This window comes from Malurus melanocephalus, unplaced genomic scaffold (genome assembly GCF_030028575.1).
Source record: "Malurus melanocephalus ecotype Western Australia unplaced genomic scaffold, MMel_1.1 scaffold_125, whole genome shotgun sequence".
NCBI classification, from domain to species: Eukaryota; Metazoa; Chordata; class Aves; order Passeriformes; family Maluridae; genus Malurus; species Malurus melanocephalus.
Genome location: NW_026623357.1, coordinates 936,116 through 961,558, shown reverse-complemented (window position 1 = coordinate 961,558; position 25,443 = coordinate 936,116). Strand labels below are relative to the sequence as shown.

At 43.9% G+C, this 25,443-nt stretch overlaps 1 protein-coding gene across 8 annotated transcripts in view; it reads left to right on the top strand.

The window, feature by feature from the left end:
* Positions 1 to 25,443, top strand: part of NFIA (nuclear factor I A) — a 240,404-nt gene that overhangs the window by 191,980 nt on the left and 22,981 nt on the right. For 3 of the 8 annotated variants that reach the window (XM_057370407.1, XM_057370404.1, XM_057370408.1), the window contains 4 exons: positions 2,367 to 2,495; positions 14,628 to 14,806; positions 17,390 to 17,555; positions 25,212 to 25,303. In XM_057370407.1, the coding sequence (XP_057226390.1) occupies positions 2,367 to 2,495; positions 14,628 to 14,806; positions 17,390 to 17,555; positions 25,212 to 25,303 (566 nt within the window). The remainder of the gene's footprint in view (positions 1 to 2,366; positions 2,496 to 14,627; positions 14,807 to 17,389; positions 17,556 to 25,211; positions 25,304 to 25,443) is intronic. The other 5 variants (XM_057370410.1, XM_057370409.1, XM_057370411.1 and 2 more) reach the window with 3 other exon arrangements.

The window sequence follows — 25,443 nt, the reverse complement described above, 5'->3', positions numbered from 1 at the left end:
AGAAYGATAACAAACAAATAGAGCAAGAGTAGCGACCAATTATCGGCGCTTCAGTTTGTTTTTCTACTCAATTTCCCTGCAYGGGGTTACATCAAAATCTCTATTTTCACATGAAAGCCTCTGCCTCGACCTTATAAAACCCATCCCCATATGAACATGACACTGCTCAGCATTGCCACCCTCAAGGTCATTCCTCAGCTCCTTTGTAGCTCCTCAAGTTCCAGTGTTTGGAACAATCACACCAAAGTGCTGCAGCTTTAAACCATTCCACTGCCTCTGCCCCTTCTCCCTGCCGTGGTTCAGAGATGAATCGTGCAGGGTTGGTTTTTGTTTTTCTTTTTAACACAGGGGCAAAAGAAAAGCTGTTTCATTTTTTTTAGAAAGCTTTATTATCGTCCCCATAACCCAAAGAGGGTTTGTAGCCAGGGAAAGCAGGGAACTCCTGAGCTCCCAAGCTCCCAGATTTTACTGTTCCCTTCCCTGAGCATTAAAGTTGCTTGGACTGTCCACAATATTTTGCACTCAGGGCCGGAGTTGCCACTCCTTTGGTGTTTCCATTCCCAGTTCTTCCATCACAGGGGAATCTGGGTCAACAGCCCCGTTAATTCCTTGGAGTGTCCTTGTCCTGAATATGGACATTCCATAACTCAAGTTACRTCCCATTGCAGCAGAATTTCAGCAGGCTGCATGGGAATATTTTATTGAAACACCTCCGTTCAATCTCCTTTTCCCCTCTTCTCCCCAAAATGAACCAATCTTTGCTTTTGTTCCTACTCCAAAGTCCTTAAGACCAATATATAAAAAAAAAAAAACAAAAACACCCAACCAAAAATCCCCAGCCCAATATTTTTCTTGCACCATAGTCACTTCTAAACTTTGATTTTTAAAAGGTTAAGTCTGTAACCTTTCCTGCTATGGGGGAAAAGCCACCACAGCAGCAAACCCTGCAGCAAACAAGTTTCGAGGCAGAAAGCTGCAAGTACAACACTGGAACTGAAACCATTCCCTTCCTTTATTTAACTTACAGAAATACAAACTGCAAAGCCTCCCTGAAACCATTAAGACCCAGCAGTGCAGAGTATAAAGTACAAGAAGGCTCCTCCTGCATAYTGCAATCAACATCCCAGGGACTATAAAACCAGTCTTATTAAATATAAAGTTAATAATATAGCCCAGAGATAATCTTGTCCAGGCCTCTCTCTTTACTTTTTTAACAATTAAATACTATAAAATACAGAGATGGAAATAAAATTGAATGACTTTGCTAATGGAAGTCCAGCTTGCACATTACCTGATATTTTTTCTTCTCCACCTGAAATCTCAACCTTTGTCTTGCTATACCCCTACGGATATGCAGAATGCCTGATGRGCTGCATATACTGGAAATTTTAAGATTTCAGGATCCATTCTGATAATCAGAACACCCAGATACATCTAGAACTGCAAAAATATAAACTAATACAGACAAAGATGCATTCTTTYAATTTATATACTGTGAAATTCTTTCATCCAAGCATCTACCATCTAGAGAAAAGGCTCTGGTTTTAAAAACCTGTTGCAATATATTTATTCCATTAATTTTTTTTATGCAACAGCCCTGACATGGCATCAACAGGAGTTTTACCCTTTGTGCCAAACCAGTCAGATCATCACCACCCCATTTCTGCCTGTCCATGGCAGAGGCTTCACCCAGTGACAACTCAACTCTGATTTCCACTGGAAGCCTTTGATACAGTCCAAGGGCATTATAACCACTCTGAAATAATTCCAGTGCGGCTTCTAATATTGAGACCCAAATACCATTCACCCTTTAAAAAAAAAAAAGATTGAAAGCAAAAGGGAACCACTTAAACATGTAACTTTCAAATACCTTTGAAGTCAAGAGAGTAAGGGGAGGCAGAGTTTGAACTCAGAGAACTCCATTCTCGAGTTGTGCCTTGAGTCGTGCGGCACATTTAAAAGATCCACTTGCAATAATCTACTAAACCAAGGAGTGAAAGACAGAACTCATAAAAAAACTGTAAAAATCCAAATGCTCCAGCTATTACAGATTTCTAAAAATAAAGCAGAGTAGGTTTCAGCAGCAATAATAAGCCGCATCTTTTCCATCTTTCAGATTCATAAGAAAAATATGGCTGCCTTTTAGTCCTYGTGGCTCAGAGCAAACCATGGCTGCTTCTGCTTCAAAAAAAAAAACCAAAAAAAAACCACCCACAAATAAAAGTGAGCTTTCAGCTTGCTGTTGTGTTGCRTTTCATTTGTCCTTTAAGTGTGTCTAGCTGCTTCTGCACCCCCTTTCACAATGCATAGGCTGTCGTTCCATGACCTAGCATTATTAAATTGCACTTATCAATCATTCTTGCCAGGAATGCCATCGCCAACTACATTAAAGAAGTCAGAGAAGTCTGGTTTCAGCAGTCCCTCGCCTTCGCAGACCTCCTCCCTTGGAACGGCTTTCACACAGCACCATCGACCTGTCATTACAGGACCCAGAGGTGAGGCCTTTCCCGAGAGCCCCCAGGCATTGAACGGTAGCCACGGCACGCGGTGTCGGTGCCGGCGCCGCTCCACGGAAAGCCATCGCCGCCTGGGACCGCCCAGCGAGGGGCTGCGCTCAGAGCCTTCACACCACCGAGCGTTAGGGCGTCCAGAGGCTGCTTCTGCTAGGCTGGGCTGCTTGGGAAAGCTCCCAACGTTGGCCARCGTTGGTTTCTGGGGCCTCTCCGGGGGTTTTGTTGGCAGAGGGTGGGCAAAGGGACGGAGTGTGGTGCAGAGAAGAGTCGTCTGCGTGTGAACATTCATCACGTTGACTCAATCCCACTGCTGGAGACAGGGACCCATCCATCATTTGTGACCCACGCCTGTCGTCCAGCTCCGTGGATTTCCTTCTGCCAGTCGTTTATTCTCGTGCTGTTGGTGTCACTGTGCCTTGTTAGGGGACTCCTTTGAAGTTGGTTCCTGCAGTACTTTGGCTGGTTTTCTTCCTGTTGCTCTTCTGACTGACTTTCCGAGTGAAAAGAAATGTTCCTCTGGGTCTAGATGCTCTTCTACATTTTTGTTAGAAAGATGCATTTGCATTTAGCCTAGAAAACCGAATGCAATAYTGGGTTCACATTTGAAAAGGAACTCACTTGGGCATAGTAAGAGACACAAATGAATGAATCCTCTTACAAACCTCTTTGGAAGATACAAAAATAGGRATGAATGGTTTGTGACATGTTTCTTTCTGCTGTGAAATTTCGTCTCATTTAGAGGAGATTATTAAGGAGTTGGTGGAATGGTGAAGCATAAAAAGGGATATTAGCGATTCATCCTAGAAATTATTTGGAAGTGTCTGTTTGGCATCAGYGTGGTTTCACTGAGGGCAGCATAAACCAGGAGGAGCCTCTTTGTCTGCACAGCCCAGGTGATGTGGTGAGAAATGGAGAAGTTGCACAAAGTTGAAGCAAGGTCAGACTTGCCCTTCACGGGGTTTTTTGTGCTTGGTTAAATCTGCTCGTTGTAGTTTGAGTTGTTGTGGTTAATCCATAAAAATTATTCATTACCCTTAGACATACACATAGACCCTCAGAAGATGTTTAGGCATCTAAGCTCTACAGAGAATCCCCTTGAAATTTGGATCTGAGCTGTCTGGCAAACGTATCCTCTTTTAAAAGCCTTGATAATTGGTGATACAAGTATGAATAATATGAAGCTTCCATTAACATTCTATTCAGCGCACATCAGCTGACTCCGAATTCCTGTCTTTTAGAAGTTCAGCCTTTTAGATTTCGGTTGTTGATTGATTAGTTAATAGGCCTTTCTTTATTTAGCTGTGTTTTACCTCACACTAATTTTTTAAGATCATTGACTGCCTTTGTCTGCCCCTGTTTAGACCCTCTGTGCTTTGGATTCTTGTGTGGTTGAGAGAGGAAATGTCTCACTGGTGAGGCCTTGTTTAAATCTCATCTACAGTCTGTTTTCACAAGACTTTTTCTGTGYGCTGAGGGATTTCCATTGGCTACGTGAGAAGAACATTCAGTGGGAGCCAGGAGAGCAAATAAAATTCTTGCAGTCCCAAATTTTGTTTGTTTGGAAGGAGATGTTCTTTGCTAACTCCATAAAGAAGCAACACGTTTTTTAATCATTGTGGTCCCTAACAAGTTAACCAAAACTGTTCTTTTGCATCATTTAGAAGCATCTTCTATTTTGTGCTTGTTCTCAAACAAAATCTCACAGACTTTTGGAAAAAAAAAATCCCTTTGAATCCATCCATGTTTTTTTTAAGTGCCATCATCCTGGAAAAAAATCTTGTCCCAGACTTCCTTCTTTGTTCTTTTTGGTCATTCCTCCTCAGTATTCTTCTTCCRCAGCACACTGGCTGTGTTTATTTTCCTGCCACAACAATCACTCTGTTAGTAAAGGGTAATATACTGAGATGGATTATTTTCTGCAAATCCAGCTTTGTTCTTTATCCCATCGCCTCCAGCGTACTTTAGGGACAGTGAGCAGAGGAGAGAAGCTTTTCAGGTATCACAAGTGGCAGCAGGAAGAGAATAAAGCTGTCGTATAAGAGGATAAAACGSAGAGATTCTCATCCACCAGCAGTTACTGGAAGTTGTGTCCCTGATGGTGCAGCACACTCAGGTTAAACTCCCTGTGGACAAAGGTGCATTATGTAAATGGTCAGTGGCAGGTCATCACGAGGGGCCTCTGGAAAACAAAGAGCAGGATTTAATTCCAGTCTGCAGAGAGATTTGGGAGGAAGGGGAGCTGTGAGTAAGTAGGTCACCATGGCAGTGAGCTCCCCAGCCAACACGAGGAGGTTCCATCTCCTTCTCTTGTTCATGTGTGCAAGTTTGTCACTTGGATGCGCGTGTGAGATGCGTTTGTAAAGCACGATGGAAATAGCAGAGGAGAAGCTGCAGACTGCTCATGGCAGGTGTTGTCATTGACAACCAGCCATTTGTAACTTCTCAAAACGTTCCTGGATCTTTCAAACATCCCCGAGGATGCACCACACATCAACGCTGGGCTGTCCCAGAGTTCTGAGTTCCTGTGAGCCACTTTGGAAACAAAGCGAAGATMCTTGAGAGGGTTTCGTAGCTCTGAGCTGCTCCACGCGGTGAAGCCGCTGGAAGATCTCTGCTCCCATGGGATTTTCTGGATGTGCAGAGCTGTGGAAGGCTGTGCACCCACTCCTCTCCTCGCTGGTKCTGCTGCCAGTGCCCRGCCCAGCTGGGCAGTAGCCAGGAGYGAGGATCCGAGCTGGCTGACCAGCGGACCAGATGTGCAGCGAGCACTGGCGCGGGGATGCCAATGCTTCAGTGACTCCTCAGCGCTTCCAACAGATGGTGGCAAGATCCAAGTTTCTTTGGTGATAAGCTAGCAAAGTGATTCATGGAGCCTCGCTTGATGATGGCAGTTTTTTGGGCATGACTCTATGAATGCACCATATGTCTTCTCTGGACCAGCGTGGTTAGGATTCAGTGTCTGGCAGATGGTAAATTGATCACCTATAGGGTGGCTTTAGCATCACTATCAGTTTTAGAATTTACTTCAAAGCTTGGAAAATTCGAGCAGCCAGATCTCTCTCCTCCTCATCACACTTTTGTTACCTGCACATGAGGTTATCTGGTGGTCAGTGCAGCTCACCACAGCACTGCAAAGCCATCACAGTTTGCTGGCATCTCACAGAACTTCCCAGACCACTTGAACTCTTCACCAGACAGCAAAGGATTTCAACACCATGGGTCACAGCAGCATTTTCATAAATGRTTTTAAGCTTCCTTGTATTGCTGCTTACACTCTGGTGACTCTGGAGCTGGCTGAAACGTTAAATTGACCACGATCTTGTAAAGCCGGGATGTCCAGCAGCCTGAGCTGCAGAGCATTCAAGCATTCCCATAGAATATGACAGCGTGGATCCTGCAAGCCAAAAAAGCAAGGGAGAAAGGGCAAGGAAAGGAAAAAAAAAAACCCAACAATGAAATGGTATGTTAGGAAGATAAATGAAGGAGAAACACAATTACAAGAAGCAAGAAATACAGCAYGAAGGCAAGAGCCCAAGGAACTGGGTGTGTGAGAAGAAGGGATGAAAGTCAACTCGGTTTCCATTATATTAATTTCCTCCATAATTACCATTGCCATTTAGGCTTTTATCAGGACAAGGCCTGCCAGGGAAGCAGCACATCACTCTCTGTTCACGCCAAAGCAGCCAAACCTCTGTGTCACATATCTGGAAAGATTCTGTGTCCTTCTCTGTCAGAATCCTGCACTGGGTCACCAAAGTCTTGATGCCTGCTCGCTGTCCTGTCAGCCAGGAGTCAGAGTGACCGTTCCCAGTGTAAAAAAGACATTTTGTGACACTGTGTTCTGTGCAAGTGTCCGTGGCTGSTCATTGCTGGCAGCTGGCACAGTGCTGTAACCTTCCACTTCCCTCGGAATTTTGACAAAAAAAAGTGGTGCAGCTCCACACAGACCCCTCTGAGGGTCAAGAGCAAGGGGTGGCGATGTCAGAGAGCCAAAGGGACACACTCACACCACAAGGGCAAGGGAGCTGAGGTGACCATCAGATGAGTTTGCGTGATCCATTCGCAGCGTCAGGACAGCTGAGTGGGCAGGGGGAGGAAAGTTCTGATTTTCTGCACTCACTTTGGAGAGCCTGAAGTGCTGAAGGAAAAGCAGTTTCCTGACAGATGGCCTCAAGGTCAGGCTTTAGCCACGACACCATCCCCAAACTGCCGCACCCYGGGCAGGGAGGGCAGAGAGGGAGGCCAGAAAAGGGTTAAAGCCTCAGCTAAACAAAAGTCAGGAACCGTGTAATTAAAACTCTACCTTTGTTGTATTGTCAGGAGTTAGCCTGTGACATAGGAAATATTTAAAGGAGCAGGCTGCTCGGCTAATTTGTGTGTGAGTGAGCTGCTTAGACAGTCCCATCCTAAATTAACTGTAAGACCACCCACCGCGCTCGCCTCATAAAGGGCCGCGATTGCTCAGCTCCGTTCTGTAGAACCGTTCAATAATTACTAGATAAATGCATAACTAAAAGCTCTATTACACTAATAATTTGTACCGAGATAGATGTGTGGGACACCATGCTGGGTTAATTTGTCATCCCCGCAGCAAACTTCTAAAGAGGGCTCTTTTGCAGTGGAGTTGTGTTAATGTGTTGCTCCGGCGAGGACATGTTAGAGCAGTGAGATGACTTGGGAGCTTAATCTCCTAAAAAAGAGGCAAAATGCCTGGAGGGGAAGTGCCAGAGAGAAGAAAGGGGGGGTGATTAACACAGTGGACCCAGATTTAAACTCATCCTGACAAAAGGAGCTGATCTATCTGAGCAAGAGAATGGGGGGGGAAGAAAAGGGGGAGTGTTAAAAATACTAGCAGGATTTCATGCGTCCCTAAAAAATAATATAAAGTGCTGCGAAAGGAGCAGAGTATCTTGCCCGTGCTTTTCCTGGTGCTGCATTTGGCTCCTCTGCTCTCTTTGATGTGCCCGTGGAGTTAAACTATATGCTTTAAACAGAGCAGTGAACTATAATATTTTTATCTCTGCTTTATGCTAAATTCCTCCAGCTTCAGACACACACAAAAAGCACATTATTGCTTTAAATATGGAACCCGTGTTTAAGCATCAGAGCTCGGGATTTTCAACCTCCTCTATTGACAGAACCATAAATCATGTTAAAGTTAAGTGAATTACTGTAGCGTGGAACTATAGCTTTAACAATGTTTATGTAGTATCAGCTTACCATCTACAGAATGAAAGGGAGGAAAAACACTGATATTAGAAATGGGAAYGTGGAGTCCTATTAACTTAACAGCAATACATCACTCCAAAGTCACAGATTCCATTACCATGCCCTTTTTAGTATCGGAGCAGAATTATATCATCACGCACATAAAGGTTGTAGTTTCTTAAGAGAATTTACATTTCTATTGTAAACTTATCAACTGCATTTCATTATGAGAGAGAGAGAGACATGATATATTCTCCTAGCAGCAGTTTTTATCTTACCATGAGAATGCATGAGAATGCATCATGTGTATTAAAAGTAATAATAAYAATATGCAGAAGTTGACAGCACTTGATGGGGTGCAGGAATTCCACAAATAGGTTAAATTAGGATATTTTTGACCTCTAGCTGTAGTCTTGGAAGGAAGGAGTGCTTTCCATAGGTACGATTTTTATTTCTGTCCCGCTGTAATCAGTTCTATAGTATTCTGATCTCCCGAAGGCAGCAGAATTCTGACATGTTTTAAAACATTCTGCTCGAAATAGCTAACTTAACTGGCCCCCTGCCCATGCCAGAATCTGGAACCAGTGCTCGGTTCAGCTCCACAGGTTTTCAAAAGCAGCCTGTAATGCTCAGCAGCCCAGAGTACACCAATAAACCCCGAGCTCAAACACAGCCTTGAGCATATTTTCCTTTCGCTAGGAACTCCGTGGGCCTTGGCAAAATGTCCTCCCGCCTCCCACGTGCTGCTGCGAAATTTCTTGCAGAAAAGTGTTTGYGAACAAAGGGTCCAGGTGCCTTTCACCGCTCAGAGCAGCAGAAAAGGGCTGAGAGCCAGCCCTGATGTGCAGAAACCGTGGCTCTGCTCTTTTCGGCAGCGCTCTGACTTCTGGAGCTGAGAGATGGACAATGTGCAACGCTGCCCATCCTCTGGATGTTCATGGACAGAACAGATCCTCCATCCACCCTGTGCACTGTTTCTTGCACTGCTCAGCTGTTTATATCTCATTTTGGATCTTTCATCTGTGTTTATCTACATAATGTGGGAAAGAACATCAGTGATACCTGAATTTTACCCCTGCTTRGAGGRTAAAGCCTGTTTTTTCTTCTCYAGTTCCATGATTTCCCAGCATTTTYGCYGGAAATGGGAATGTGAGAYGGGATCAGTTTGAATTCAGCTCATCCTTGGACTTGACAAACATTGCTAAACAACCCYTTTGCACCATTATGGGATTTAAAAAATACCTGAGTTTTCCAGGAATGTGAATTCCCTTCCCAAGGATTCATCCTAGGACTGGTCAGTCCTATCCTCAGCAGCTCAGTATTTAAGCAGAGGCAGGTTCTTCCTAACCTGAGTAAGCAATTCCTCTACATTTATCACCCTAAAGTCTGTTCCTAATGGGCAGTAAGAAAAACGGGGACTTTCACAAACCTTTGAAAGTGTTACAGGGAAGCAGCTCCCATTGAAATTCAAAAAGCASTTAATGAATTCTCTCAGGACCTCTGCAAATCCCAGCCCAAGTTTCTTAATTATTTTTTTTTCCTTGTTTGGGTAACTGCTTTCATCACCAAAATCTGTGGGCTTAAAGCTATTGTTTTAGGCTTCCATTCTTTACCTCTTGTATTGTATTATACACAGAAGTGTAAGTTCCTTTCAACAAATTTGGATTATTGCCAGATCTCCTTATTAAAAAGTCACTCTTCATATTTCCGATAAACACAGCTGTTTCATGGTGTTTGAAAGCATTTCACATCAGCCAGCATGGTGGCTTAGCCAATTAGTCCTCTAATATGGTCAATTTTCAGAATAAGTACCTTTGGGGTACAAAGGGTGGGATCCATCTCGCATAATTTGAACTGGCATCCCTGGAATGGCAGGAGAGAGCTCGCAGCACGCAGGGAGTTAAAGCCACTCTGCAGCCTGACGTGGAAGTCGCCAGCAGAACAAACTGTTCCCTAGCATTTCCAGGGAAATGACTTTTCAAAAAATACTTTCTTAATTGTAATGAAGCCAATTACGATGGCCTCAAAAACAAGCGGATGCAAAAAAAAAAGAAAAAAAGAGAGATCCCGTTTCATTATGATTCTAATGTTGCTATTTCTAGGAAGGCTGATCAATGTTTAATGAAGTATTAGTAAACTTAATTATCGCTTTATAGAGGAGATATCTGAGCATTGTGCCCTGGTCCAGCTGATGGACCAGCCCTTGTGGAGGAGCAGCAATTTTGATTCCCGAAACTTCTCCTTGGAACAGGCAGGGAGTCCAGGGTGATGACACCTTTTCCTGAGTAACRCCAAATGACCCTCTCAAAGACTTCAAAAGACTGCAGGAAGAAAGGAATTTCATCCAGTCACGTGGACTTGGAGGGGTTGGCAGGGCTGTTTTTGGAAGAGGAGGTGGAAGGTGAAAGGATCAATAGATGTCCCATCTGTTGGGCTGTGCYGGTGGAAAACCTGTCTGAGTTCTTTGGGTGTCCCTTCACCCTGTCAGCGAGAGAGCAGGGATCCCAGGCCTCTTTATTTGCAACTGCTGCTTTGTTCCAGGATTCTGAATATCTGAAGAAARCCATAACCTGCTTCAAATTAACTGATTCTTTMCTATCTGTTCTTGCTCGGACAGAAWTCACAATTTTGGCTCTTCTTCAGAGCCTCGGCCGTGAGTGCTCACCTGATCAATGGGCACAGCTGATTTTAGTGGTCGCCTCTTTGTTATTGGCTGCACAAATCAAGAAGGGGGAAGGCAAGACAGACCTGAATAATCAGAGTTTTGAATTCAGAGTTCCAAAAAMCCCCCTGACTTCTGTGCTGCACAGCACCCCCAGCTCATAAAGCACGGAGGAATCCAGTGCAGCACTCAACAGCTGCACTGCATAATCACTTGGCCCAATAGCAGTGGGTTTAAAATACTGGTATATCTGTTGCAGGCCACCATACATTATCATCTCATTTCCAATAAAAAGTCTGGGATGTTTCAGGCGAGCTCCAATGGAATTAGAATCATGTGTGCTTTGAAATATTTATGCTCGCCTGGAGATGGAAGGATAACTYCTGCCTCCAACCCCCACACAAAATCACAGATTTCATAACGCCGGGGAGTTYGACTCCTCCRTACCTACAGCAGGTAGAAATGAAGTTCTGATCTTGAGCACACATCTTTTCATAGGTTGTAGAAGTCATATTTTATGTCATTTACTGAGGTCAATAATAAAATATAAATGTCACAGGCTGAAAGACGCCAGGAGAAATATGGTTTGGCAGGATGGAGCTGCTTAGGGATACATAAATAATAAGTCAATAAGTAAATAAATAATAGACAAAGACCTATTTTATCTTCCATTTGAAGATCTCAAAGAATTTACAGTCGCTGATTGAGACTTGTAATACCCCATCAGAAGTAATAAGAGCCTGTTCTCTTACATGGGCTAATTTCCATCACCGTAGGTGTGGGTTTGGGAGTTAAAGACTTCATCATTTTTATGAAGTCTGAAAATCATGACTGAAAGGGCCCTTGGCCTTTTTAGAGGCAAACAGGGGAAATAACGACCTGCTTCATTAGCTCTTTGTTTTAACTGATTACAAATGCTTGTGAGGGTCCCTCTGTTTGGAATCACAGTTGTGTTCTGCWCTCAGAACTTGTTGGAGTGGCCACTTTTGCACTCGCCAGAGTTGCTGACCACAACACAGCTATCAGAGTAATGGTCTGTGTCTGGGCCAGCAGATTTTAGACTTTTAACTTTTAATTCCCTCTCTCTAGTATCAGGCAGGAACATTTGTAATGCTGATCAGTTTAACAGCAGTGGTTTTTTCCTCTTCTCAAGGAGCCCTTTCTTTTGGCACTTGAGAAATTCGCCGTTTCCTAGGTCAGAGACTGCGAAAACAAACCTTTGGAGATCCTTATTGCACTCATAACTTCTTACACTGAGAGGGAAATGGCCCCTGCACATCAGTGGAAGGCACAGAGCGAGGATTGATGCCAGTTTGGTCCTGTTTCCCTCCCCCAGTCTTTCCCAGATCAGCAGGAAGCCCTTGGAGATGAGCTGAGGGGTTGGCCAGGGCTCCGAAGAGGAACCACTTTCTCCTTGCAGCACTTTGCTGAATTATTGTTGATCGTTTCTGCATTCATTTTCCTTCTCTCCCTCTTTGGGAAGATCACTGACACACGCTTTCCACTTTGTTTTCTGCCCTGACATGCTGAGGAGGTCAAGGCAGCAGAGAAAGGCTCGCTCCTTACATGCCAATGAATATTTCTTTCATCTTTCGTGGAGCAAATCAAATTATTAAATGAAGAGCCATACTTTGGAAAAGCTAAATACAATGTTGTCTCAGGCCTAGCTTTGAATTCCCACRTGTTCCCTGGATACATTTCTTTATTCCTTCTTGTTTGAAATGCATTTCAATCTCCTTTTCACCCAGCAGAGGAATAGAAATGAGTTTGTTCCCAGATGYGTGCAAAGGACAGTGCAGTTCTGTAACGATGTCAAATAGTATTAAAAGAGCTGATTCTAAAAGGAAATATTTTTTTTAATATTTTAGAAATTCCGATTTATTTCTGACTTAATTAGATGTTTGCCACCTAAATGTCCATTTCTCACTTTTACTTTCATCCTTCATATTCCATCTGGCACACAAGGAAAAAGGGGGAACCACGAAAGGAGATATGAAGGAAGAGAGGAACGCAAAAATATTGTCTGATAATAAAAAAWATGTTGTAATCATCAAAATACCAGCTGGGTGGTATTCACCTGACCAAAGGTGTGTCTGTAAAATGCAGGTGTCAACCTCAGAGCAGCACCAGTGAAAGGCAGGGGATGATTTTGGGATTAGCTGAACRGCTCCTTGGACACGGTTTAGTACTCTGTCCATTCTAATGATCAACTCCGTGGTGATCACCCACAATTACAGCAGAGAATTCCCCATTATCTCTGCCTTTGGTACCCCATTTCAAAGTTACAGCCTTTCCCAGGGAATTGGAGACAGGAAAACCAGCCTTCATTGCTTCCTTTGAAGATTTGGGTTCTTTCTCTGAAGAGTTTTCAGATACACTGTGATTTAAGATGCAAACTCACAMCAAAACTCTTGGTCTTAAAAGTGAATAGAAAATAATTAGCAAGGTTTGTAAAAACTCCTCATCTCCACGCTTTTTTCCTGTGGTGTTTTCCCCTCTAGTACCACATTTGTGTTTCTGTTGGGAATATTGTCAGCAGCATTAAGGGGATGAGAATTGTGGGGTGAACGTGGATAGAGGGGAGCTTTTCATGGGGTTTCACATCCATCCCATACCAGCACCCCAGGCACGAGTGCAGCTCTTTTTGGTGGTGGTGTCAGAGCAATAATTCCTGTCCTGTGGTGGAAAGGGACGTGTACCGAAGAGCTGCCCAGCCAAGCCTAATGAATCCTTACAGGAAAATGCAGTGGTTTCCTTGCTGCTGTCTCCAAGTTCATGTTTTATCCACATCTTCAGGCTCTTGAGTTTGCTAATGGTTTAACAATGCTTAAGAAAAAGAAAATTATTAATAAAGTGTCATATTATTAAACTGGCAATGAACAAGAGTAAGAGGCAGATTTTAGCTTTTATTTAACCGAAGGTTTTTCATAACATTCATCATGAAATGAATGTTTGCTCATTTGTGTTTGATTTTAGTTAACTTTCCTGCATCTCTCCAATTTTTCCAAAAGTGCCAAAGGCTTTTTTTTATTTTTTCCCCTCCTGTGTATTTAAGTTCTTTCCAAGCCAACACCTGAGTTTCTGCAGGATATCCCCTCCCTCGTAAAGCCTTTATGTAATTGGTCACATGCAGTGCACGAGCACAATCTACGCACGAAACCTGAAAACCTTTGAATTCCTGAAACCTTCAGGACACCCCTGAAAGATTCCTAGGATGACATGCCAAGGGAGCAGCAAGGAGTGCTTGGTGGGAAATGAGCACAGATTTACAGACGAGCTCGTGTGCACCCAGATTGATGGGTCATTCTGAAGGAAGAGCGAGTCCTCGTTTTCGAGGGGAGAATTCATGGCAGCACTGGTGCCTCGTGGTGACAACAATGGAAAGAGCACTGTTGGGTGACAAGGGTCCCACCCAWTATATTTAAAAGGCCAAGGAACTGGGCAAAGGTGTCACATAATGTAGGAGAGCAAAAGGCTCCTGAGCCGCGCTTGTAGTTCTGCTGAAATCAGCTGAGGGTGAAATCGGTCATTGCCAATGGGCTTGTGCACATCACACCTCTGCACCTTCTCTGGAGTGCATTTTCCAGCTGGCTTGTTGGCCCATAAATTCACCAAATTAAACTTCATCCCCGAGCCCGAGCTGGGGGCTTGCTGAAGATCCGAGCCCAGCTTGTTCAGGACAAATGTAAATGTAATTTTCCCAACGATCTCTCCACTTCGTGCATGTTCGTTAAACGAAAACACAGTGCTTAAAATAAATGTTCTTAAAGTGAGATGGAAAAAAAAAAACCCAACAACAAGAAGTGTTAGACCATTTTAAAATTATCGACTGTTTATACTACAATATAAAATGGATTCATATGTGCAAATCCAAGTTACATGAAATGTCAATTAAATCAACCCTAATCTCCCAAATACATTTTTTTTTATTGCTGATTGATGAGGGCTGCTCTTAAGGTGATGAATAGTTTTTCACTCTCACAAAGGACTGCTGATTCCTTTATATGTGTCCACCAAAAACACAGAAAATCCTTCAAAATGTCTGGCTCTGTTTGCTTCCAGGATCAGATGAAGTGAGCGTAGGGTACAATGTGGTCTAATATATTAACTGATGTATACACAATACTGTACATTTAAAAACAAGCAAACAAAAAAAAAATTACTTAAAAAACTACAACAGATTTAAACTGTTTTATTTTCCAGAGGCAAAACTCTATATAACGTCTTTGTTTTCTTTCCTATAGCAAGTCCACATGCAACACCATCGACTCTTCATTTTCCAACATCACCCATTATTCAACAGCCTGGGCCATACTTCTCACACCCAGCAATCCGCTATCATCCTCAGGAGACTCTGAAAGAGTTTGTCCAACTTGTCTGCCCCGACGCTGGTCAGCAGGCTGGACAGGTGGGGTTCCTAAATGTAAGGAAGCCGTTTTTCTTTCTTCAGAAGTGTTTGTCCTTTGTAAAAAAAATTAACCACGGGGTTATCGAGGGGGTTATTTTAACAGCATGTCGCCCGCAGGGGCACACCTTGAATAGCTGCTGGAAGGGAGAGGGGAAAAAAATAAATAATAATAATAATAATAATAATAATAATCATGCTGTGCTGCAAAAGTATTTTAAAGAACAACAAGAGGCCTCCCCAAAAAACCACTCGACCACAATTGAGGTGGAAGTGGCTTAAGCTGTCAGAGGAGCTGGTGCTTCAGTGACCTGCTGGGTCCCCCCACAAATGACTTTGCTGCATGTGTTGTAACCCTTGTGGAACCAGGGTTAACAAAATACGAAGGCAGAATAATTTTTATTAATTATTTTTGAAGTTCAGAGTGGGGGGGGGGAGGAAGGAGCAGGAAAAGGGAGGGTGAGAAACAGATGTTTCAGATCAGCTAAGTTCATTAAAAAAAAAAAAAAATACTGCCTTATAGCACTTTAGATCAAGTTGACCAGTACTTGAACTCAAGATGTTAAAAGTACAGTTTATTATGGTTTGTTATTTCTGTAAGCAGTTATCTTTTCCCCTTATCTCTATGAAAAATTAAGCAGAGTTCCAAAGCTTCAAATAACCATTTTCATTTTTTTTTAATCAAATAAAGTGAATCATCTTGCTATTATTGAAATAGCATTCTGGTCAAATAGAGAATTTATAAATTTTATGTAAATCAAATCTAAAATAATGCTCTGAATATTTCATGAAATGTAATGCGTGTAACTTTTTCCAGCCAATGAAGTAATAACTGGCAAAATTACTGCTTCTCTCCTGACATACACAYGGCTGAAAGTGTTAATGAGAATTAGTTTAATTATTAGCATCTAATTTATTACACTTATTTAATAAGCTGTATTGTTCTCAGTGTTTTCCTTTCCCCAGCAGAAAAACTGGCTCTACTTATTCCAGCCAGTCCTGGCTTTGAATAATGTCTGCAATATGTTAGCAGATACATTTATGTCTAGACAACAAATCAATACAGTGCTTTTCTTTTTTCCTTGAGTATTCATTTGCTTAATTTATCCCAAACCATTCAGCATTATGAACTGTTAGCACACTCACAATGAACAGGCAGCGGGGGTCTGCTTGGCAGGAAAGGGACCTAATTGGGAGACAAGATAGTGTTTGAGAGATGTCACTAACATATTAGTTTATTAAAGGTGCTGGATGTTGGAAARATAAATATCCCTGAAGGATTGCTCCTTGCTGCAAACGCTGCTAACTGCARGCTTTGAAGTCCGTGGGAGTGCTGTTAAGTTGAATGCAGATGAGTCTTATTTATCCCCCTGAACCATTTTTGCACCTCCACGACTTTAAGGCCTTTTGCCAGTGCCAGAGCAGGTGAAACAAAAATAAAAACCCATCCCAAGCATTTTTCCTGGTACGAGTGTTTTGTCCCCAGCGATTCAGGCTCATGGGAACCCCAACAGGAATTAAAATATTATTTTCTTTRGCGGTACTTAGAATATGGATCCGTGTTTAAAGCTGAGCTTTTATCATCAATGGAAAAGCCAATGTTCAGTGCCAGAAGAACTGCAGTGAGATCAATTTGTAGAGTGCTGTCGAAAATGATCTCATCATTTTTTGTCACTAAAATGGAACACCTGATTCACAGCCTGTCCTACTTTCTCTTTTTAATGGTATTTGGCATCTCTCTGTATGGTTTTCGAGTGTCCAGGCTGGGTTACATTTAAAATGTAAACTTAATAAGCTGGGGGGAGGCTCGGCATGTTTTTCTAAGCCCGATTCCTGTTTTTTTGTGATACTTGAAAACACTTCTACTTACGGACACATTTTTCTGGTGATTAATTGAAAGACCACACTCGTGTAGCTGATCCCCTTCAGCCTGTGACTGACCACATCCCAGACCGAAGGCAGGGTGGTTTTTTTTTTTCCCTCTTCTCAATGTGTAAAATGAAGCTTTTCTAAGTTCAGTCATTTCTCCATACGATCCYAATGGCAGCTAAACCGAGGGCTACACTACTGCAAACTCCAAAGGGATGTGGGAGAGCAGTTATTTTAATATGCACTCATTCATTTTCCTGTAATAAGATATCAGCATGATTTTTGGGACCACCAAAAACGCTTGTTTTTCCTCTTAATGAGCAGTATCTTTAAGAAATTTACACTCAAGCCCAGGCACTGATATCCTGAGGGTATAACAGAGGCACGGGACCAGGGGCTTTTAGAGGTCAAAAATATTGCTTCACCTCTCCCTGAGCATGGGTTAGTGCTGCAGGAAATTTTGTAAAGAGGGGTAGGATTTAATCCAGGACAGTTCAGACAAGCTGTTAATAGGACAAGTGTTAAAAAGCCAGAATTTCCATAGTTTCACAAGGTTCACAGAGTTTGAGACAAAATTTCCTTGAGATCCATGGAGAATTTGAGCCAGCACTTCCTTAGCCGCCTCTCAAGTAAATTGTAAATGTATTGCACATAGTTTTCAAGTAGATTGTTGTTACTGGAGGTTCTGATTTTTAGTATAATTTTTTTGTCTGTTTGCTTGTTTCTCGGCAGCCCAATGGTAGCAGCCAAGGCAAGGTGCACAATCCATTCCTTCCTACCCCAATGTTGCCACCACCACCTCCGCCACCAATGGCTAGGCCTGTGCCTCTGCCAGTGCCAGACACAAAACCTCCAACCACATCAACAGAAGGAGGGGCCACCTCTCCCACTTCTCCAAGTAAGTATAGACGCAGCGGGATCCAAGGGCTGTGCAGGGATGAGGAATGAACTCATCCYGGGGAACGGGAGAGCTCTCTGCTCTCCACCATGGACACAATTCTGAGCTGCTTCTSTGTGAGCAGGGCGAGCCTTAGCTGGAGGTTGCAGTTTTATTTTTGACTGTGTTGGCATTTCACAAACCACGTGTGAGAGGGACACCGAGGTTGGTGGCTCAGCTGGGACACAGAGCTCGGATCTTTGGGGTCTTGTTTGCTGCCATGAGGACTCGAGTTGACATCCCMTCCCTGGAAGGGCTCAGGGCYGGGCTGGATGGGGCTCTGAGCAGCCTGATCTGGTGGAAGGTGTCCCTGCCCACGGCARGRGGTTGGATCKGGGTGATTTTTAAGMTCCCTTCCCACCCAARCCGTTCCATGATGAGTTGGTWGCTCAAGTCAGATTTTAGGGGACAGATCCCACATGGAAGCCAGGCAGCCTCCTCAAAAACATCRCTGCTCATGCACACTGGGCTAAACTAACAACCCTTTCCAGTTCACTTCAATTATCRCTCTTTTGGGAATAAATATTCCTAGATTAACCCAGACATCTTCCCCTCACGCCTTGCATTTTAGGCAACAAGTTTTGGTATGTCTTRGGGCCAGGGAGAAAGCTCTAATCCTCTCCCACCACCCACACGGCTCCCATATGCATTTTGTGTAGCCACAAGTCAAATATATGAATTCCTGGATAAACACTTGGGGATACCACTTTGGAGCCACTCTTCTGGGAAACAAATGCAATTCAGCTGTGTCTGATGCTTTAAAAAAAAAAGTCTGGATGTTCAGGGAGTTAATTGTGAAATGATTTAATGAAGCTGTGCTCAAACTGACATTTAAAAACAAAAGGGAAGCTTTCAGTGCTTTAATGGCAACTGTAGGGGACTTGTTCCACAGTGAAGGGAGTCCAAATAACATCCACAAACAAAAATCAATCTAATCGAAAGAGCAAATCCCTCTGTGTGCTTTTCAAGCTTATTATTTAAATGCTATATGCAGCCAGTGCTTGATGTGCAAAGAGGTGCTCGCTCCTCAGACCAAGGGAAGCCGTGTTTTTAAAGCTTTATTCAGGAGACTTGCACAGGTTCCAGGGGCATTTTTAAAATCTGGTAGTTCTGGGAGGTTTTTGCTGCCTTCTGCTACGCGATAGTGCATCAACTGCAAGCTCAGCAAGATGCACTGGCTGGCTTGGAAATTGAAATGGGTTTTAGTATGAGACAGTCTGGTGAGATGGTGAACACGATCTTCTAGAATCAGGACTTCTCGAATTGATCAGCAGATTTTTGTTGAGCAAAGAGGTTGATTCATTCCCTCCCCTCCGCTCCTCTCCCTGACCTCAGAGCWGCATTTTGGTGCTGTCAGGACGCTTTGACACTTTCTGAGGGGAGATACCAACTCTCGAGTCCTATCAATAAATGTGGGATCTAAAAGGTTAATGTTTAGTCATAGTTATCACTGAACACAGTCAGCAGTGCCTTACAATTTCCTTGTCTTCAGAACTGGGAAAAAACAAAACTAGGTCAGTGTGTACTTGTCATTACGGTTGTGACTCAGTTTACTGGCAGTGTCTGGTGTCGAAAAAAAATTCCCAACAACATTTTAGCAGTAATCTTAATACTTAATTTTTATGATATTGTGATGGTTTAAACAAGCTCAGAGCGTGTCTGGCYGGATTTTCAGCTGGCAGRAAAATGGGCATTTCTCCTCYGAAGGGAGCAGGACACCCATCGGTGTCGGCTCGGGGCCGGTCACCGGGCTCTGTGCTCAGCAGACAGCTGCCACGTTAATTGGGAATGGAGGTTTTCTCAAAAGCAGCCAGTTAATGGTATTTAAACAAAAGATTAGGAAAATAATTAGTGTTTGTTAATTAGCCACGCTGATGTCTAAACATATAGCTCTGTACATACTCAGGCACGCATCTTCCTCGTGGTGAGGGGGTTTGAATAGCAGCGACTCGAGTTGTAAGGAAGCATATAATTTAATTTAGGGACAAATTTTGCAGAAAACTAGATTATAGGAAATACTTTCTAAGGAAAAAAAATATGACACGTAAACCAAAGCCAGTGGAAGTATTGGCCACATGAAGAGCAGAGCAAACTGAAGTTTGTGGTGTCTCAACGASGCTTTGCCAGGAGGACCCACCGGGCTCCATTCATTTTGTCAATCAGCAGCAGCCCTCTTTTTTCCTCCATGTTTATTTTTTCCTTAACCAAATATTATCCTTCAACCAGCAAGATTCACCACCAGAAAAGCCTCACAGAAAGGTGTTTTCCGTGGTTTTGGGCTGCCAAAGCGAGCTGGCGCTGGGATATTGAGGATATTGCAAAGGCACTGATGCAACAAAGGCAGGAGCCATGTGAAATTCTGGCCAGACTCTGTCCTTAGCCTGTGGAAGAGAATGAACCCTCCCTCCCAAGGAAATGGATCCATTCTCCTTCCCTTTTTTGGTCTAGCAGAAAGCCCTCAGCAGAAACAACCAAAAATTGGAATATGGCCCTCCTGAGGGGTGCARGAGCCAGGAGCAGCTGTTCAATACTGCATGGCCTCCTGGGAACCAGAGCTAAAAATCACAACAAGGTGGTTAATGATTCTCAGAGCAATAGTGAAACTCTCCAGCTGTGACATTAACCAAAACACGAACATTAGTGCTGTCCAAGGAAGGAAGAGCCCCTGGAGATGCRCACTGGGGATTTGATGCTGCTGGGTGGCCAGGCGTGCTCTGGGAGCTGACAATTTCAGCTGCAGATCTTCTCCCTTTGGAAAGCCAGCATTTTCCTCAGTCAGATGACACAATGGAGATGGGATTCATGAGGTTTGGGGAGGTTCATTTTTCCTCCACAAACAGCTTTTTCAATAGAAGGCATCCTTTATACCAGAAGCAGCCCCAACATTATCTTATCTCAGATCTCTTCTCGATTTTCTTTGGTTGGTGACCCATAACAAGCATGACACAATATTTTCTTGAACTTGGCAGTTTTGGGGTTTAATATCTCGCTGCCCAAAGCAAACACCACCTCCACCACATTCCAGTTGGGCTTTATCACTACCATAATTGAATCATTCCAGAGCAGAATTAAAGATACTGCTATCCTGTCCACCCTGATTTTTAAATGGCTTTTTTTTTACAAAACGTTATTTTCTGAGATTCACAACTCGTAACAACTTTTAACAAACTCATTACTGGTTAATGTCCCTTTGAAGAAAGGAGGTTTTTTGTTAAATGGCACTTGTGTGAGGATGAGAAGAATGATCTTGTGGCTGTAGTATAGGATTCATCAAGCCAACTGCTGGGTCCTRCCCTTGGAACAACAACCCCATGGAACATTCCAGGCTTGGGAAGAGGGGCTGGAAAGACAGAAAAGAACTTGAGGGTGCAGCTGAACATGAGCCCAGGTGTGCCCAGGTGGCCAAGAAGGCCACCACAGGACCAAGGCAGTGACACCTCGAATGCAGCAGAAAGCCATGGAGGGGCTGGAGCGTGTCCAGGGCAGGGAACGGGGCTGGGAAGGGTCTGGAGCCCCAGGAGGGGCTGAGGGAGCTGGAAAGGGGCTCAGCCCGGAGCAAAGGAGGCTCCAGGGGGACTTTGTGGCTCTGCACAACCCCTGACAGGAGGGGGCAGCCGGGGGAGTCGGGCTCTGCTCCAGGGAACAGGGACAGGAGGAGAGGGAAYGGCCTCAGGCTGGGCCAGGGGAGGTTTAGGTTGGATATTGGGAAGAATTCTTCCCAGAAGGAGTGGTCAAGCATTGAGGCAGGTGCAGTGGTGGAGACCCCATCCCTGTAGGGGTTTCAAAGCCGTGTGGATGTGGTGCTTGGAGACATGGGGCAGTGGTGGCCTTGGCAGTGCTGGGGTAGGGGTTGGACTCTATGACCCTAAAGGTCTTTTCCAACCTAAACAATTCCATAATCCTGCAATCAGATTTACTTTCCCTCCCTTCCTCTTCTGTGCATTGACTAAGCACACTCTGGGCAGGTTTGAGCTTTCTGTTTGCTCCTTTCCYCATCCATAAAGAAGAGGGTTGACTRTATCATTTAATTTGCTAAAATTTGCAGTTCCCTCTCAGATACTCAGCTGCAGAATGCACTGCAGCAGGAATTGTTCTATTGCACCACATTCCCCCAGTTAATCCYCCTGCTACAGCTTGAGAAACAGGACAACTCCTCACATCAAACACATGTACCTGTCAGGYTGGTCTGTGAAAGGGAGACCTAGTGGTGCATTAGGTCATCACTCACCCAAATCATCTTCACCTATCAGAAGTTTATCCCTYTAATCCAGAACCATGATAAATTACACACTGCCGCTCTTTATAGCAATTATTTCAGCGAAGTATCTTTAAAAGTAACATTTCCCTACCGCAGGCACCTTTAAAACACACGACATCCCCAAAACTGTTTGTTTGTCTTGTCTTTCATAYACTTTCTTGCCATTTTGGCTAAATATCAAAGCTGTCTGTGTGAGCAAATGTTCTTTCTCTGCCAGCTCCTGTTTTGCTTGTTCCTGAAGTGAAGCATCATAGCAAATTTGTGGCATCACATTCATTTCCTTGGCTGTGGGCTGCGGTGTTGCAGACAATCCTCAGTGAATTCCAGTAGCAGAAAGAGCAGGAAGCTGTTCCTGCCCGTGCCCAACAGGACAGCTCTCAGCTGGTGTAAACTAGGGTAGGTCTGTGCAATTCCCRTGGAGCAGAGCTGATAAGATCTGGAGAAGATCTGCCTAAGAGACCTGGCTCCTGTTCCTTGTCCCTTTCCATGCTCTGGCTTTTCCCAAGCCAAATTTGCTTTGTTTGAATACCCCAGCATAGGCTTAGCTTATATTTGTGCTATGGTATAATGTGAGCCAGCCTCAACCAGTGAGACAGTTTGCCCCATCCTAATTTTCGAGCAAAGTCTAGGGGTCAGACTTGCAGGAATCCCACCTCCACATCAGACAGGGCTGTTTATCTGAAGACAATAAGACATTGCTGGAAGCTTATCATGCTCTGAGCAACACTGAGCACTTCTCCCTTTCCTGAAACAAATTTCCCCCAAACAGAGGAATGTGTATTCCATGCTTAATATTCCAGGCCAAAACGGCCCCTTGCAGTCCACAAACATCCCGRGATGTTTTACAGGGAAGAGGCAGCAGCACCTTGGGAGAGCTCAGTGTAAATCCTCTGTGCATATTTGTCGTTTTGGTGCTCTTCCCCCCTTGGCTCCAGCAGCGCAGTTATACGACCTGGAGGAAATACCAAGCTGACATCCGAGTATTTTCAGAAAGCAAGTTAAACACGGTTTGGAACGGAAGGAAGGTGTACATAGCAACTCACCCAGAGAGCTTTGAGGGGGCTTTTGTGCATGTTACACACTTTGCAAACGCTTTYGGGTTTTTTGTTTGAACAGAGAAGCCATTTAAGTCAGCATTCTGCTGGTTCCTCTTTGATTTCCTACCAAATATCACAGCAAAAGTATCTGCCAAAGGGGAACTGTAAACAAGATCTTGAGTTCCTTCCCTTCTGGGTGGAACTTACCTGCTCCAAGGGATTAAATGGCCTCTCCACTCAATCTGCTTCCTTAAAAGTAGACCAGGAGAACCAAACAACAGATGTTTGATTTTTGAGCTCAGAGTTAATTTTCCCCACTGCAGAAGGAATTCTTAGTCTTGCACAACAGTAATTCATTWGTTAGTTTTAAAAAAATTACCTCCACGAAGAACAGCACAGAAGAAAATGAATGCACATGGCACTAACAACAGGGAAATGCCCTTTGCAAATGTGTGGCTTCTTTGCATTATTAACCAAATTAACATGGTAAAATGGTGAGGAGAACATCTCACCAGATCTACTCAGTTAATTTCTTCCTTGATTTGCAGATAGGAATAACACCAGCATATCTGTTCGCAGTATTCAAACTGCACCACAGTTTGCAAAGCAATCTCAGGAAGATGAATTAGTGCACTTAAATTCATTTAAGACTCTGTGAAGGAGAAGTGTTCCTTGCATGATTTTTGCAAATGTTAGCTTCTTGGGGAGAAAAGCTCACCTGACCAGAAACGAGTGGGAAAAATTCCCTCTTAGAATCCAGGAATGCTTATCTCCCCTCATATCAGCAGGAAATAAAGATAAGCAGTTCCTGGGTGATTTCAGGGCGTCTTGAGAAAGGGAAGTTTTCTGATGAAGCTGTGAGAACAAAGAGGCTTCACAAAACGTTTGTGAGTCTTGGGCAGAGAGGGAAGGGAAGGATGTAGTTCTGGCTGCTCCCAGACTTGGGAACCTCTCACCCAAGGGCTTTGTGGGATGCAGAACATCCACATGGGTCCACATGCAGATTGGGCACTCATCAGTGAGAAATCCCTCTTTAAATACAGGGAATCCTGAGCTGGAAATAATCAGAGGTGGGACAGGATGGGAGAAGGTAAATGTGTGACCTGTTTTGGGTGCATCTGCTTGTGGCTTCTAAGAGAGGTGASAGTGGCTGAGGTGGAGGATTGGTCTGATTCGGAATAGTTTTAAATCCCTTTTTACTGAACATTTGCCCTCAGAAAGGCAGCTCAGGGTTTCYTCCACACAGCCAACTCAGTGTCTTCTCTGACTCTCAACTCGCTGTACTTTTCTATAATGTTGAGGCCTCAACATTATATTTAGCCTGACTGGAATTTGGCAAGTAACTTTCCTTTTTCATTGTTTTTTGTCTCTTCACTGGATAGCGAGGTTGTCTGGGGATTTTATTCAGCAGAATGCATTCCCATAAATACATTCAAAATAGACAGGAGCCCTCTCTGTATTAAGGCATCTATTTAGGTTATTTGAATTTAGATGTAAACATGCAAAAAAAYGAGGAAGGGAGAAGATTGTGTGAGGGTTTTCAAATGAGAGGAAGACTAAAAATGCATTGAAAGCTTTTGGATGTGGAAGTACGTGGCATTGTGGACAGTTGCAGTGGAGAATATAATGCAACAATAAAATCATTAAAGTACTTCAAGTTTGGAAGTAATCTGGGTTCTTGGCTTGCATTGCATTTAATAGCTTTACATTTATGGGAGCCACTCCAGTTTTTAAAGGCAGCTTCAGCCTCCAGACTGATTGCACTTACCACCCCAGTGAAACTGCAACCCATTAATTTTTTACCGAAAGGATCTTCCCAGTTTGTCAAACACATCAAGTGAACATTTTAGAGAGTGCAGACCACAGCAGTATGAAAACCAAAAAACTTTATATCCAGAGAGGATGCTGGATTAGCAYGAAATGAAGGGTCTGATTCCATTAATGAGCACTTTGGTAATTTCACTGCTACACAAAAGTCTGTTAAAAATAAGAGATACCAGACATTTGCGTGAAAACCTGCAGAAATCTCCTGTGCCAGCCCATGGTGGGAAGGCCTGCAGTGGTTCTCCTTCAGGCTGGAGAGCTGCACATGTTGAGCTGAGCCCACTTTTTGTGGCTGTCCCCTCTCCCAGCAGCCCGGTCCCCTCCGTGTTGACACCCCCGAACCTTTCCGGTGTCTCAGACCCAACTCTCGCTCTCTAAAACGTTCGCACATTTCTGTGTTAAACATCTGCTTAGGTGGCTCTCAGACAGTGTGTTTTGGTGTTGTTCGTGTGCAATCTAGTGCCGCTTCCTCAACGCATGTGTCCCTTCCCTTCACAGCCTACTCGACACCCAGCACCTCCCCCGCAAACCGATTCGTCAGTGTTGGACCACGGGATCCAAGCTTTGTAAATATCCCTCAACAGACTCAGGTGGGCCGCTTTCGACTTCTCTGTTTGCCTGCAGCCTCTTCTCCTCCTCCTCCTCCTCTTCCTCCTCCTCCAGTGTCCTCTAACGTGTCCCCGCGGAGCAGCTGCCCTGCCGCTGTCACTTCACCCCATGGTCTCAGTAA